Below are 16,223 nucleotides of genomic sequence, written 5' to 3' on the forward strand. Positions count from 1 at the left end.
CTATCCAAAGGCCTCACCTTCAGCCCCACTCCCAGATTCAACCAAACAGCCCTCGTCAAAGATTTACTGTCCTACACTCGTACTCTCTGCTGGAAGTATCACTTTGCCACGAAGAAAAATGATCCTAATCCTACTCCTAATGATCCGACTCCTCAAGACACCATCCAAATTGAACCCTGCCTGGAACAGTTCCGTCCTCCGTCACAGCGGGACCCACCTCCTCTTCCTCAAAATCACCCTCTCCAAACCTTCCAGGAATATCTGACTTCCAGCCTTGCATCTCAATCCTTCTTAAAAAACCTTAATCCTACACCCAACATCACCACTGCTGAAGCCCAGGCTATCCGTGATCTGAAGGCTGACCGATCCATCATCATTCTTCCGGCAGACAAGGGTTCCACGACCGTGGTACTTGATCGTCGGGAGTATGTGGCTGAGGGACTGTGTCAGCTTTCAGACAACACCACATACAAAGTTTGCCAAGGTAACCCCATTCCCGATGTCCAGGTGGAGCTTCAAGGAATCCTCAGAACCTTAGGCCCCCTGCAAAACCTTTCACCTGACTCCATCAACCTCCTGACCCCACCGACACCCCGCACCCCTACCTTCTACCTTCTTCCTAAAATCCACAAACCCAATCATCCCGGCCGCCCCATTGTAGCTGGTTACCAAGCCCCCACAGAACGTATCTCTGCCTACGTAGATCAACACCTTCAACCCATTACATGCAGTCTCCCATCCTTCATCAAGGACACCAACCACTTCCTTGAACGCCTGGAATCCTTACCCAATCTGTTACCCCCGGAAACCATCCTTGTAACCATTGATGCCACGTCCTTATACACAAATATTCCGCACGTCCAGGGCCTCGCTGCGATGGAGCATTTCCTTTCACGCCGATCACCTGCCACCCTACCTAAAACCTCTTTCCTCATCACCTTAGCCAGCTTCATCCTGACCCACAACTTCTTCACTTTTGAAGGCCAGACATACCAACAATTAAAGGGAACAGCCATGGGTACCAGGATGGCCCCCTCGTACGCCAACCTATTCATGGGTCGCTTAGAGGAAGCCTTCTTGGTTACCCAAGTCTGCCAACCCAAAGTTTGGTACAGATTTATTGATGACATCTTCATGATCTGGACTCACAGTGAAGAAGAACTCCAGAATTTCCTCTCCAACCTCAACTCCTTTGGTTCCATCAGTTTCACCTGGTCCTACTCCAAATCCCATGCCACTTTCCTTGACGTTGACCTCCACCTGTCCAATGGCCAACTTCACACGTCCGTCCACATCAAACCCACCAACAAGCAACAGTACCTCCATTATGACAGCTGCCACCCATTCCACATCAAACGGTCCCTTCCCTACAGCCTAGGTCTTCGTGGCAAACGAATCTGCTCCAGTCCGGAATCCCTGAATCATTACACCAACAACCTGAAAACAGCTTTCGCATCCCGCAACTACCCTCCCGACCTGGTACAGAAGCAAATAACCAGAGCCACTTCCTCGTCCCCTCAAACCCAGAATCCCCCACAGAAGAACCACAAAAGTGCCCCACTTGTGACAGGATACTTTCCGGGACTGGACCAGACTCTGAATGTGGCTCTCCAGCAGGGATACGACTTCCTCAAATCCTGCCCTGAAATGAGATCCATCCTTCATGAAATCCTCCCCACTCCGCCAAGAGTGTCTTTCCGCCGTCCACCTAACCTTCGTAACCTGTTAGTTCATCCCTATGAAATCCCCAAACCACCTTCCCTACCCTCTGGCTCCTATCCTTGTAACCGCCCCCGATGCAAAACCTGTCCCATGCACCCTCCCACCACCACCTACTCCAGTCCTGTAACCCGGAAGGTGTACACGATCAAAGGCAGAGCCACGTGTGAAAACACCCACGTGATTTACCAACTGACCTGTCTACACTGTGACGCATTCTATGTGGGAATGACCAGCAACAAACTGTCCATTCGCATGAATGGACACAGGCAGACAGTGTTTGTTGGTAATGAGGATCACCCTGTGGCTAAACATGCCTTGGTGCACGGCCAGCACATCTTGGCACAGTGTTACACCGTCTGGGTTATCTGGATACTTCCCACCAACACCAACCTATCCGAACTCCGGAGATGGGAACTTGCCCTTCAGTATATCCTCTCTTCTCGTCATCCGCCAGGCCTCAATCTCCGCTAATTTCAAGTTGCCGCCACTCATACCTCACCTGTCTTTCAACAACTTCTTTGCCTCTACACTTCTGCCTCTACTGACATCTCTGCCCAAACTCTTTGTCTTTAAATATGTCTGCTTGTGTCTGTATGTGTGGATGGATATGTGCGTGTGTGCGAGTGTATACCTGTCCTTTTTTCCCCCTAAGGTAAGTCTTTCCGCTCCCGGGATTGGAATGACTCCTTACCCTCTCCTTTAAAACCCACTTCCTTTCGTCTTCCCCTCTCCTTCCCTCTTTCCTGATGAGGCAACAATTTGTTGCGAAAGCTTGAATTTTGTGTGTATGTTTGTGTTTGTTTGTGTGTCTATCGACCTGCCAGCGTTTTTGTTCGGTAAGTCACCTCATCTTTGTATTTATATATATATATATATATATCCATCCACACATATACAGACACAAGCAGACATGATGTCTGCTTCCCTCTTTCCTGACGAAGCAACCGTTGGTTGCGAAAGCTTGAAATTCTGTGTGTGTGTTTTTTATTGTGTCTGTCTACCAGCGCTTTCCGGTTTGGTAAGTCATGGAGTCTTTGTTTTTAATATATTTTTCCCATGTGGAATGTTTCTTATATAAAAACAAAGATGATGTTGATAGACACACAAACAAACACACACACAAAATGTGTGTGTGTTTGTGTTCGTTTGTGTGTCTATCAACATACTAATGCTTTCGTTTGGTAAGTTACATCATCTTTGTTTTTAGATATATTTTTCCCATGTGGAATGTTTCCCGCTATTATATTTATATATATATATACTGCTAGATAGAGCTGTCTGCTATATAATTTGTTTCGTATTTATGTTCTTATTATGCAGTTTAATGTGTCATACAACATGTAACAACTTCAAATACCCCTCTTGTGGGTTATCATTTCTTCTGCCAACCACTTTATATTATCTTTGTCACCAATGTGATGTATTCCCATGGTGTACATAGTTTCTAGTTCACGTGTCTGATTTTTTGTAATAATTGCAGATGCATATGCACAGACATGATGTAACAAATATTACCTATACTGTAACAACATGATCCAGGAATTTGAATGAATATGTTTCCCCTCCATTACATGTACATTTTAGCTTTCAAGTTGTCGCATTTTTACTTTCCGTGTCTCTCGATAGAGCAAGTGTTTGAACAATTTTGAGATTAATTTGTGTGTTTGCCTTTATTGCTCCTGCAGTTGTGAAGGAGGCACTTTATTCCTATTTCTCCCATCGTCAAAACTAGAAAATCTTGAACAGAGCTGATACAAACACAAAATGTATAGGCTAATAAACATCAGTCTTTCACAACCTTCTGTAGAAACCAAAGATAAAGTAGCAAGTACAATGTTAAATGATTAGTTGCAAGTAATCGATATAATCACATGATGCTGAAACAGAATGTGAAATGTTTCTTGTTTTGATGTCGGTATGCTGTTGTCGCTTGGCAGTGCATGTTGATTTTGTTTGAAAAGTGACTGTTGGTGTAAAGGGTTAAGACAGTTGAAGTATTCTGTATTAAACACAAAGGCAATTTATGAGAAAGTCTGTGCACTGCTGGTAAACTTGTTTTATCAGAATAGTGGTAATAGCAGCCGATAGAAATAGCAGCGAAAGGGCCCCATGTCAATAAAAGGGCTAAAGAACAGGTTCAAGAAATTTGAAGAAACAGGCAAGTTACGTGGTGCAGCAAGGAGAGGGGGTCAGCCCATTCCCATAGCAGTTGTTGATAAAGTTGCTGTAGCTATAGCTGACCATGCAGCACATGCCTCAGATTCTGCAGCCAGTGCTCAAATCGTGGGAATTGTATCTTCCATGGTCCACAGTTCAAAAGATTTTGCAGGCCATTTTACACTGGGATCTGTACAAGATCCAGAATGTCTATAAAATAAAGCCCCAAGGCAGGCTACAATGCCATGATTTTGCCCTTCATTTTTTGGCACATATAGAAATGGATGACATGTCACCGAGAATATTATTTGGATGGAAGGGGCACATTTTTCTCTGTACATTGCCATGAATGCATAGAACTGTCACGTATGGAGCTCTACTCTGCCACATGTTGTGCAGGAACATCCACTGCACTCAGCTTATGTGACTGTGTGGTGTGGTTTCACAAACTCCTTCATTCTCCGTCTGTTTTTCTTCGAGGAGGTGACACCTTGTGCACTTGTTAGGTATACAGTGGCATCAGCATGTTATAAGAAACTTCTTGTGCAACACAGGATTCCAGCTTTGCAAGAACGCAACTGTGCCCACACAACTAATTTTCATGCAAGATGGGACTACACCATATGTTGCTTGCCAGGTGAAAGATTTGCTTTAGGAAATCTTCAGTAAGAGCCGTATCATATCTAGGCAATTTCAAGACGTGTGGCCTTCCAGATCCCCCGAAATAAAATATCATGTTTACCAGGGATGTACACTACTGGCCATTAAAACTGCTGCACCAAGAAGAAATGCAGATGATAAGCGGGTATTCATTGGACAAATATATTATACTAGAACTGACATGTGATTAAATTTTCACGCAATTTGGGTGCATAGATACTGAGAAATCAGTACCCAGAACAACCACCTCTGGCTGTAATAATGGCCTTGATACGCCTGGGCATTGAGTCAAACAGAGCTTGGACAGCATGTACAGGTGCAGCTGCCCATGCAGCTTCAACACGATACCACAGTTCATCAAGAGTAGTGACTGGCGTATTGAGACGAGCCAGTTGCTCGGCCACCATTGACCAGATATTTTCAATTGGTGAGAGATCTGGAGAATGTCTGGCCAGGGCAGCAGTCGAACATTTTCTGTATCCAGAAAGCTTCGTACAGGACCTGCAACATGTGGTCGTGCATTATCCTGCTGAAATGTAGGGTTTCGGGATCGAATGAAGGGTAGAGCCATGGGTCGTAACACATTTGAAATGTAGTGCCGTCAATGCGAACAAGAGGTGACCGAGACGTGTAACCAATGGCACCCCATACCATCAAGCCGGGTGATACGCTAGTATGGCGATGACGAATACACGCTTCCAATGTGTGTTCACCGCGATGTCACCAAACACGGATGCGACCATCATGATGCTGTAAACAGAACCTGGATTCATCCAAAAAAATGACGTTTTGCCATTCGTGAACCTAGGTCCGTCGCCGAGTACACCATCACAGGCGCTCCTGTCTGTGATGCAGCATCAAGGGTAACCGCAGCCATGGTCTCCGAGCTGATAGTCCATGCTGCTGCAAACGTCATCGAACTGTTCATGCGGATGGTTGTTGTCTTGCAAGTGTCCCCATCTGTTGACTCAGAGATCAAGACGTGGCTGCACGATCCGTTACAGCCATGCGGATAAGATACCTGTCATCTCGACTGCTAGTGATACGAGGCCATTGGGATCCAGCACGGCGTTCTGTATTACCCTCCTGAACCCACTGATTCCCTATTCTGCTAACAGTCATTGTATCTCGATCAACGCGGGCAAATGTCATGATACGATAAACCGCAATCACGATAGGCTACAATCTGACCTTTATCAAAGTCGGAAACGTGATGGTACGCATTTCTCCTCCTTACACGAGGCATCACTACAACGTTTCACCGGGCAACGCCGGACAACTGCTGTTAGTGTACGAGAAATCAGTTGGAAACTTTCGTCATGTCAGCATGTTGTAGGTGTCACCACCAGCACCAACCTTGTGTGAATACTCTGAAAAGCTGATCATTTGCACATCACAGCATCTTCTTCCTGTCGGTTAAATTTCGCATCTGTAGCACATCATCTTCGTGGTGTTGCAGTTTTAATGACCAGTAGTGTATCTGGACTCTTCCAGATCTGAAGGATAGCATATTGCTCTGATTACACTGGATATGCTGTGAGCAACTGTCGACCATGCCATGTTAGGATGCAGCATGTTGCTAAGTCGGGAGACCATATTGAACAGGTGTTGTAACTTGACAGTATATCTTAATGAACATGCCAGGACCACCGTTATCATGTGTTTGATTGTTCCTCCCCTTTTCCTGCTCACATCACATTCTGACTGCTTACAGCACCACATTTTCACCTGGTGGCAGAAAGCGAAACTAATTAGTCAACATACCTGTAATGTTTCAGCATCTGGCCCACACTGCACTCTCAATACCATCAGTAATTTCTCTGTAGACAGTACTGGATATCTTCAATGTATTTAAATAATGGCATCATGGACTCACCAAAAGCTGTTGTAATATACACTATGTGACCAAAAGTATCCAGATACTGGCTGAAAATGACTTAGGTGTCTTCCATCGGTAATGCTGGAATTCAGTGCTGTGTCGGCCCACCCTTAGCCTTGATGACAGCTTCCACTCTCGCAGGCATATGTTCAATCAGGTGCTGGAAGGTTTCTTGGGGAATAGCAGCCCATTCTTCATGGAGTGCTGCACTGAGAAGAGGTATCTATGTGGGTCGGTGAGGCCTGGCACGAAGTCGGCGTTCCAAAACATCCCAAAGGTGTTCTATAGGATTCATGTCAGGACTCTGTGCAGACCAGTCCATTACAGGGATGTTATTGTCGTGTAACCACTCTGCCACAGGCCATGCATTATGAACAGGTGCTCGATCATGTTGAAAGTTGCAATCACCATCCCCGAATTGCTCTTCAACAGTGGGAAGCAAGAAGGTGCTTAAAACATCAATGTAAGCCTGTGCTGTGATAGTGCCACGCAATACAACAAGGGGTGCAAGCTCCCTCCATGAAAAACATGATCACACCATAACACCACCGCCTCCGAATTTTACTGTTGGCACTACACACACTGGCAGATGGCATTCACTGGGCATTCGCCATACCCACATCCTGCCATCAGATCGCCACATTGTGTACTGTGATTCGTCACTCCACACAACATTTTTCTAATGTTCAGTCATCCAATGTTTACGCTTCTTACACCAAGCGAACTGTTGTTTGGCATTTACTGGCGTGATGTGTGGCTTATGAGCAGCTGCTCAACCATGAAATCCAAGTTTTCTCACCTTCCACGTAACTGTCATACAACTTGCAGTGGATCCTGATACAGTTTGGAATTACTGTATGATGGTCTGTATAGGTGTCTGCCTATTACACATTACGACGCTCGTCAACTGTTGGCAGTCCCTGTCAGTCAACAGACGAGGTCAGCTAGTACGCTTTTGTGCTGTACATGTCCCTTCACGTTTCCACTTCACTATCACATTGGAAACAGCAGATCTAGGGAAGTTTAGGAGTGTGGAAATATCACATACAGACATGTGACACAAGTGACTCCCAATCACCTGACCACATTCGAAGTCCGTGAGTCCCGTGGAGCACCCCATTCTGCTCTCTCAAGATGTCAAATGACTACTGAGGTTGCTGATATGGCGTACCTGGCAGTAGGCAACAACACAATGCACCTAATATGAAAAATATATGTTTTTCGTGGTGTCTGGATACTCTTGATCACATAGTGTATATTTATTCATGGACAGTGAATTTTGGTCAAGCAAGCATCTTTGTCGTGAATTAACAGTGCATCAAGTTTAATGAAAAGTCCTTGGCATCAAATACATAACTGTTTTTAGTTGCAGTCGTGACATGCTTAAGCTAAAAACAATTGATTAACTAGTCATCTGCTAATAAATCTACACTGCTTTTGATGGATGTTGCCATTCTCCAAGAAAAAATAATTCCAATAATAATATTAGTGTTGTGATAATTGCAATTAGAAGCTAGAAAACTAATGAGTACCTTAAATATGTAGGTCTAATCATATTCAAAAGCTTATAACACTATTCAGCTGGGCATCTGCCCACTACTCAGCATGTCATCTCATTGACTCTTGATTAAGAACAGTTTAGTCTTACTATGAATAATGAATGCTGTGCATAAATAGCTGTGTAAGATTTTTATTTAACAAAGGCATACATAATTGTTGCTTAACACAAACTGCATGCAGAATGGTACAGCAGTAACAGCGTAGCATATATTATAAGCAGTAATAAATCATGTTTATCCTTTTTCTTTCTCTTGTATGCAAATGTGTACTTTTGACTGTCATTTCTGTATTTATGTTCAAAATATAACAAATGTAAAATATCTGTCAAATCTCTGTTCTCAGATGAGCTTTGTAAGATGGGATTTATAGAACAGCTCATAGGACTGGTTGGACCAGAGGGCAGCCCAGCTGTTGAACATCTGCTATCAGCAGTTGTTGCACTTGTGTCAGATCACGAATTATCTCAGCAAGAGTGTCGGAGGCCAGAACTGCACCTTCGCGATAAACTGTTCCAGATTATGCAAAACGTGTCTGGCAAGGAGGAATTCAGAGTAAGTAAAAATGGGAAATACAACCTGAAACAGCTGTTGCAACAAGTTTACATCATTCAAGCCTACATAATCTGTGTTTGAAGATATTCTTAAATTATTTTTGCTTCTTGGAATGTCATCAAATATAGTTTTATACTTAAACTATTTAAAAGGGATCAAATATTGCTCCTCTCCTCAAATATTCTCCTCTCCTTTTTTATACACTTTATGCAAGCTAGCATAATGATTAAGACACTGGAGGACTGAGACTCAAATATCATCTGTCTATCTTGATTTAGGTTTCTCATAGTTTCCCTAAATCACCACAGTTTAAATTATAGGATGGGTCCTTAAGTAGATCATTGTTGGCTGCATTCCGCATCTTTCTCTGAATGACTTGTGTCTCATTGCATTGGCAACATAGTAGTGGAGCTCATTTAGTGTGTGAGTTTTGGGGGAGGGGGGGGGGGGGGGAGGGTGAAGGGAGTGATGATCTCATGATACCTCTCATTAGATGACAAATCACACAAATTGAGTAGCAGAAGTCCATTAAAATAGTGTCACCCATTTCAGGCATATAAAGCTACTAGCAAGAAATACATGATTAATTGGTATTCATAAGTACAGGTATTGACATTCATCATGTAGAGCGTTCTACAACTACTCGTGATTTTTAACCGAAGATATTGTGATTTTCTCAGGGTGTTATATGACCCAGAAAGGACCAGCTGACTTAAATTAGAATTGTAATTAAATGAGTAACAATATACTGCAAAAATATATGTTTTCATAAGCACACTTGCCAAAAAAAGTTATCATTCCCTCGAGATATCATGGTAATAGAGCATAACACATCTTCCCTTCATAATGGCCTCAATTTTGGGAGGAAGAGTATTTGCAAGTTTCATCCAATGTGCCATATCCCAAAGAAGCCACTCACTGATAATTATAATCCTTTAGAGCTACCAAATTGCAAGGATGTTGAGTGCTACAGTCCCAGAAATTTACTGCAGGGTTAAGATCAGACGACTTAGCAGGCCAATTGAGGTACAGTTGGGTGCCCGATGACGAATACGTGAAGCCATGTGAACATGGATGTTATGATTTTGGCAGATGGAAATGTTCACAGTTTACTCATCATGAAGATGTACAGGAAAGGGTAGCACTTGGTCACTGAGAATGTTGAAATAAAACATCCTAGCTAACGTTAAGTCACGGTACAAAAACACAATCCCAAAACAACACAGAATCGCTTCCAGAGTAAACTACACCCTCTACACACTGTGAGCTAAACACTTTATTGGACCATCAAGTGACTTAGTGCCTTGTCTCTTTTGAAAAGAGGCAAAATGTCGACCCATTGGATATACTAAAAGCTTCCACTCCAGTTTTATGTCCCACTGTGAGCAATGGCCTTTTGTGAGATTTCAGTCTGCAAATATCCATTGAATGCAGTTCCCTTCACATTGTTTGCTCGAAAGCTGGCTGAAATGGACCTGCATTCACTGCTAGTTGCAATTCTTGTCAGATCTGAAACCAGTTGTCACTGACGAGGTGTGACATTTGTCCCAGATCTCTTGCAGGTAGGATCTTTTTACAGGCGCTGTTCTTAAGCTGTGTTACATGGGGATTTCAGAAAGTAACTCATACATCTGATCCCACACTAAGACCACTGCACACGAACACATTGTCAGGTGAGAATACATGTTCTGCATTTTGTGCAGGCAGTTTTAGGCAGTACACATAACAGGTGCATTACAGTGTGTGTGTGAAATGGTGTGGTAACTGGGAATGTATATCTACATCTACATCCATACTCCGCAAGCCACCTGACGGTGTGTGGCGGAGGTTACCTTGAGTACCTCTATCAGTTCTCCCTTCTACTCCAGTCTCGTATTGTTCGTGGAAAGAAGTGCACAGTATAGTACAATTCTTGTGGACAAAAGTCTAAATTGCACACAGGTTCACCTTAAAATTCTGGCAGTATACAGATCAAATGCTGTGTCAGGTCCAGCCATAGTGAAATGGTGCCAAGGCCACAAAGTCACAGATGATGCTTATCAGGAAGTCCATATTTTTCACCATATGATTTTCACCATTTTCAGAAAGCTGAAATAGCGTCTGAGTGGAAGGAGATTTTCCAACAATGAGATCATTCACACGTTGCTTCAGAAATGGTTCCATGACTTGAGGAGTAGATATCTGCTGTTGAGGTATTGAACAATTGACAGAACATTCTGACAGTTATTGGAAACTTGGTAACCATATTGAAAGATAGCATCATGTACCTGAATCACTTTGAAGTGTTACACAGTGTTATAATGTGTAACTTACTTTTTGAAGTGCCCTCATTCATGGCTACAAGTGGTACTCCATTCCTTGCAGACATGTTGGACAGCCCATGTCAATTCATCACCAAATCTGACAACTTAATTCACAATGTGGTCTTGGACACATCCAAATACAATAGCTCCCTTCTGCCATTCTATTAAATCTCCATTTTCACCCATCTTATCATGCTGGTTCTGTACAACCTGCTAGTATATATATATATATATATATATATATATACACACACACACACACAAACACACATACATCACTTCACTGTTATTATGACCTATGTCCGCATTGGTCAGATCATCACTTGATACCTGTGTGCTCTCGTAAGAGGGAGATGGGTGACTAATATTTTGTCCTGTAATTGTTTAATATTCAGTTCATTCAGTATTACTGATGGCGTATTAGTTCATATTATCAGTGCAGTGCTGCATACTGCAAACTGTATGCGTTATTTAGACATAACTCTTCTGCATTCAAATGTGTGATAACAGAGCTTGTGAAGTGTTCATGCTAAAAACTTGCACAAAAAGTGTAGGATGCCATTTAATGAAGAATTGACAATGCTCTGTTAGTATGAACAAGTGACAGGCAGAAGTTGTGTTATGTAATTGTATTTCATACAATTTTCCCCATAATTTTCATTGAAACAAAGTGCGAGCAACACAATAATCTCAAAACTATACAAAATTACTGTATTTGATTCTAAGTATATTTCAGACCATATAATAAAAGTAACTCTCAGAATTCCTTAAAACTGCTATGAAGATAAATCACTAATTACAAACTTGTTCAATAGAAATGAAGAATTTGTTTGCAATTCTGGATATGAACATATGTAAGTACATAATTAAACAATGGAAAATCCAGGATGGAACGTAACAGTATTAGGGAAGGAAAGTTGCTACTCACCATATAGCGGACATGCTGAGTCGCGATAGGCACAACAAAAAGATTCGCACAATTATAGCTTTCGGCCATTAAGGCCTTTGTCAATAATAGACACACACACACACACACACACACACACACACAACTCGCACACACGTCTGCAGTCTCAGGCAACTGAAACCATTCTGCGAGCAACAGTTCCAGTGCATGATGGGAGTGGCAATTGGGTGGGGGTAAGGAGGAGGTTAGGGCAGTGAGGGGGAGGGATAGTATGGTGGGGGTGGCAGACAGTGAAGTGCAGCAGTTTAGACGGAGGGCAGGAGAGAAGGTGGGGAGGGGGGAGAGTAGTGGAAAGGAGAGAAATAGAAAGAAATTAAAAGAATGGGTGTGGCGGTGAAATGACAGCTGTGTAGTGCTGGAATGGGAACAGGGAGGGGGCTGGATGGGTGAGGACAGTGACTAACAAAGGTTGAGGCCAGGTCGGTTATAGGAACGCAGGATGTATTGCAGGGAAAGTTCCCACCTGTGTAATTCAGAAAAGCTGGTGTTGATGGGAAGGATCCATGTGGCACAGGCTGTGAAGCAGTCATTGAAATGAAAGATAATGTGTTTGGCAGCATGTTCAGCAAGAGGGTGGTCCACTTATTTCTTGGCCACAGTTTGTCGGTGGCCATTCATGCAGAGAGACAGCTTGTTGGTTGTAATGCCTACATACAATGCGGCACAGTGGTTAGCTTGTTATAAATCACATGACTGGTTTCACAGGTAGCTCTGCCTTTGATGGGATAGGTGATGTTAGTGACCGGACTTGAGTAGGTGGTGATAGGAATGGGACAGGTCTTGCACCTAAGTCAGTTGTAAGGGTATGAGCCATGAGGTAAGAGATTGGGAGCAGGGGTTGTGTAAGGATGGACGAGTATATTGCGTAGGTTCGGGTGACAGCGGAATACCACTGTAGGAGAGGTGAGAAGGATAGTGGGCAGGACATTTCTCATTTCGGGGCACGACAAGAGGTAATCGAGACCCTGGCGGAGAATGTATTTCAGTTGCTCCAGCCCTGGATGGCACTGAGTTACAAGGAAAATGCTTCTTTGTGGCCAGACTTGGGAGGTGGTGGGATGCCGGAAAGATAAGGCATGGCAGATTCGTTTTTGTACTACATTGGGAGGATAATTACAGTCAGTGAAGGCTTCACTGAGACCCTCGGTATATTCCGAGAGGGACTGCTCGTCACTGCAGATGTGATGACCACAGATGGCTAGGCTGTACGGAAGGGACTTCTTCGTATGGAATGCGTGGCAGCTGTCGAAGTGGAGGTATTGCTGGTAGTTAGCAGGTTTGATATGGAAGGAGGTACTGATGTAGCCATCTCTGAGGTGGAGGTCAACATCTAGGAAGGTGACTTGTTGGGTTGAGTAGGACCAGGTGAAGCAATGAGGGAGAAGTTCTCTACTGCCCTCCGTCCAAACTGCACCACTTCACTGTCTGCCACCCTCACCATACTATCCCTCCCCCTCCCCGCCCCAGCCTCCACCTTAACCCCACCCAGTTGCCATTCCCATCATGCACTGGTGCTGCTGCTCACAGATTGGTTTCAGTTGCCTGAGACTGCAGACATGTGTGCGAGTTGCATTTGCGGAGTGTGTGCGTGCGTGTGCATATGTGTGTCTATTGCTGACAAAGAAATTAATAGCCGAAAGTTATAATTTTGTGAATCTTTTTGTTGTGCCTATCACGACTCAGCATCTCTGCTATACAGTGAGTACTCACTTTCCTTCTCTAATATTGTAATTACATAATTATTTGATTATTGTTAACACCATCACCAGTAATAATTAATGTGATGCATAAAATTTTAACAACAATTAATTTAGTGTACTGTCTTCCTAACTTATTTTATGAAACGTGCAATATTCTTGTATTGCACTTAATTTGCTAATATTTCTTGTACATTGCACATGAACAAAAACAACTTTATACTGTAGTTAACATTACCAGTTCTGAAAAAGAAATCTTTTACTCCATGTTGAATATATGTGACAAATTAAGTGCACCGCCAAACATTTTGACAGAGTTGCTCAAAGTTCGAACTTACTTCCAAACTCTGCAAATGCTCTCTTATAGTGCTACACGTTTAGCATCTCCAATAGAAATTGCATAGTAAGGAGTTTTGGCTTATCCAAGCTCTCAAGGTCATATGTTACTAATGAGAAATACTTTTCAGATGTTGGGGTTCACAGGTTTAACTTGTTACATACATTCAGTGCAGCGCGTAATCATAGTAAGAGATAAAAACTATCTTTCTCAGTAACAACTGTGAAGCTATTGGTAAGCTAAAGCTCCCAGATGTAGCCTTTCTTTCAGTGGTACTCATTGCATAACAATCTGCGGTGTTGAGTCCATCCATAAGGTCTGCTCAGATACCACAACCAGCAATGTACTTAAGAGGGATCAGGATTCGCACACCATTCAGGCATTCACTATTAATCGGATAACTTATTCCTCACACTTCCACAGTGGGTGAGGCTACTGGTTGACTGTGAATAGTGTTGGTAGTAGAAAAAGTAGTAGTAGTAGCTGTTGTTATGTTGTTGTTGTTGTGGTGGTGGTGGTCTTCAGTTCAAAGATTGATTTGATGCAGCTCTCCATGTTACTCTATCCTGTGCAAAGTATCTTCATCTCTAAGTAACTAATGCAACCTACAGTCTTCTGAATCTGCTTACTGCATTATCCCCCATGCTTCCCTCCAATACTAAATTGGTGATCCCTTGACGCGTCATAATGTGTCCTACCAACTGATCCCTTCGAGTCAGGTTGTGCCACAAATTTCTCTTCTCCTCCATTCTATTCAGTACCTCATTAGTACATCATAAGAAAAGGCAAACCTACGTTTCTAGCATTTGTAGACTTAGAGAAAGCTTTTGACAACGTTAACTGGAATACTCTCTTTCAAATTCTGAAGGTGACAGGGGTAAAATACAGGGGGCGAAAGGCTATTTACAATTTGTACAGAAACCAGATGGCAGTTATAAGAGTCGAGGGGCATGAAAGGGAGGCAGTGGTTGGGAAAGGAGTGAGTTGCCTCTCCCCGATGTTATTCAATCTGTATATTGAGCAAGCAGTAAAGGAAACAAAAGAAAAATTTGGAGTAGGTATTAAAATTCATGGAGAAGAAGTAAAAACTTTGAGGTTCGCCGATGACATTGTAATTCTGTCAGAGACAGCAAAGGACTTGGAAGAGCAGTTGAACGGAATGGACAGTGTCTTGAAAGGAGGATATAAGATGAACATCAACAAAAGCAAAACGAGGATAATGGAATGTAGTCAAATTAAATCGGGTGATGCTGAGGGGATTAGATTAGGAAATGAGACACTTAAAGTAGTAAAGGAGTTTTGCTATTTAGGGAGTAAAATAACTGATGATGGTTGAAGTAGAGAGGATATAAAATGTAGACTGGCAATGACAAGGAAATCGTTTCTGAAGAAGAGAAATTTGTTAACATCGAGTATAGATTTAAGTGTCAGAAAGTCGTTTCTGAAAGTATTTGTATGGAGTGTAGCCATGTATGGAAGTGAAACATGTACGATAACCAGTTTTGACAAGAAGAGAATAGAAGCTTTCGAAATGTGGTGCTACAGAAGAATGCTGAAGATAAGGTGGGTAGATCACGTAACTAATGAGGAGGTATAGAATAGGATTGGGGAGAAGAGGAGTTTGTGGCACAACTTGACTAGAAGAAGGGATCGGTTGGTAGGACATGTTTTGAGGCATCAAGGGATCACAAATTTAGCATTGGAGGGCAGCGTGGAGGGTAAAAATCGCAGAGGGAGACCAAGAGATGAATACACCAAGCAGATTCAGAAGGATGTAGGTTGCAGTAGGTACTGGGAGATGAAGAAGCTTGCACAGGATAGAGTAACATGGAGAGCTGCATCAAACCAGTCTCAGGACTGAAGACCACAACAACAACAACAACAACAACAACCTCATTAGTTATGTGATCTACCCATCTAATCTTCAGCATTCTTCTGCAGCACCACATTTCAAAAGCGTCTATTCTCTTTTTGTCTAAAATGTTTACTGTCTGTGTTTCACTTCCGTACACGGCTACACTCCATACAAATACTTTCGGAAAAAAACTTCACGACATTTAAATCTATACTGGATGTTAACAAATTTCTCTTCTTCAGAAATGCTTTCCTTGCCATTACCAGTCTACACTCTATAACCTTTCTACTTCAACCATCACTAGTTATTCTACTTCCCAAATAGCAAAACTCATCAACTACTTTAAGTGTCTCATTTCCTCATCTAGTTCCCTCAGCATCACCTGATTTAATCAGACAAAATTCCATTATCCTCATTTTACTTTTGGTGATGGTTATCTTAAATCTTCCTTTTGAGACATTGTCCATTCCAATCAACTGCTGCTCTTCCAAGTCCTTTGCCGTTTCTGACAGAATTACGATGTCATCAGCAAACC

General features: G+C 42.7%; 2 protein-coding genes across 5 annotated transcripts in view; one reads left to right on the top strand and one right to left on the bottom strand.

The window, feature by feature from the left end:
* Positions 1-16,223, bottom strand: part of LOC124711959 (transcription initiation factor IIA subunit 1-like) — an 88,870-nt gene that overhangs the window by 37,410 nt on the left and 35,237 nt on the right. The gene's annotated exons all lie outside the window — the stretch shown is intronic.
* LOC124711960 (hsp70-binding protein 1) overlaps positions 1-16,223 on the top strand; it is a 54,143-nt gene that overhangs the window by 20,422 nt on the left and 17,498 nt on the right. For all 3 annotated transcript variants that reach the window (XR_007005548.1, XM_047242242.1, XM_047242241.1), the window contains one exon: positions 8,321-8,529. Coding sequence is in view for 2 of the 3 variants with exons in the window: in XM_047242242.1 (XP_047098198.1) it covers positions 8,321-8,529 (209 nt within the window). In the remaining variant the exon portion in view is untranslated. The remainder of the gene's footprint in view (positions 1-8,320; positions 8,530-16,223) is intronic.

The sequence above is a fragment of the Schistocerca piceifrons genome, chromosome 8 (assembly GCF_021461385.2).
Source record: "Schistocerca piceifrons isolate TAMUIC-IGC-003096 chromosome 8, iqSchPice1.1, whole genome shotgun sequence".
NCBI lineage: Eukaryota > Metazoa > Arthropoda > Insecta > Orthoptera > Acrididae > Schistocerca > Schistocerca piceifrons.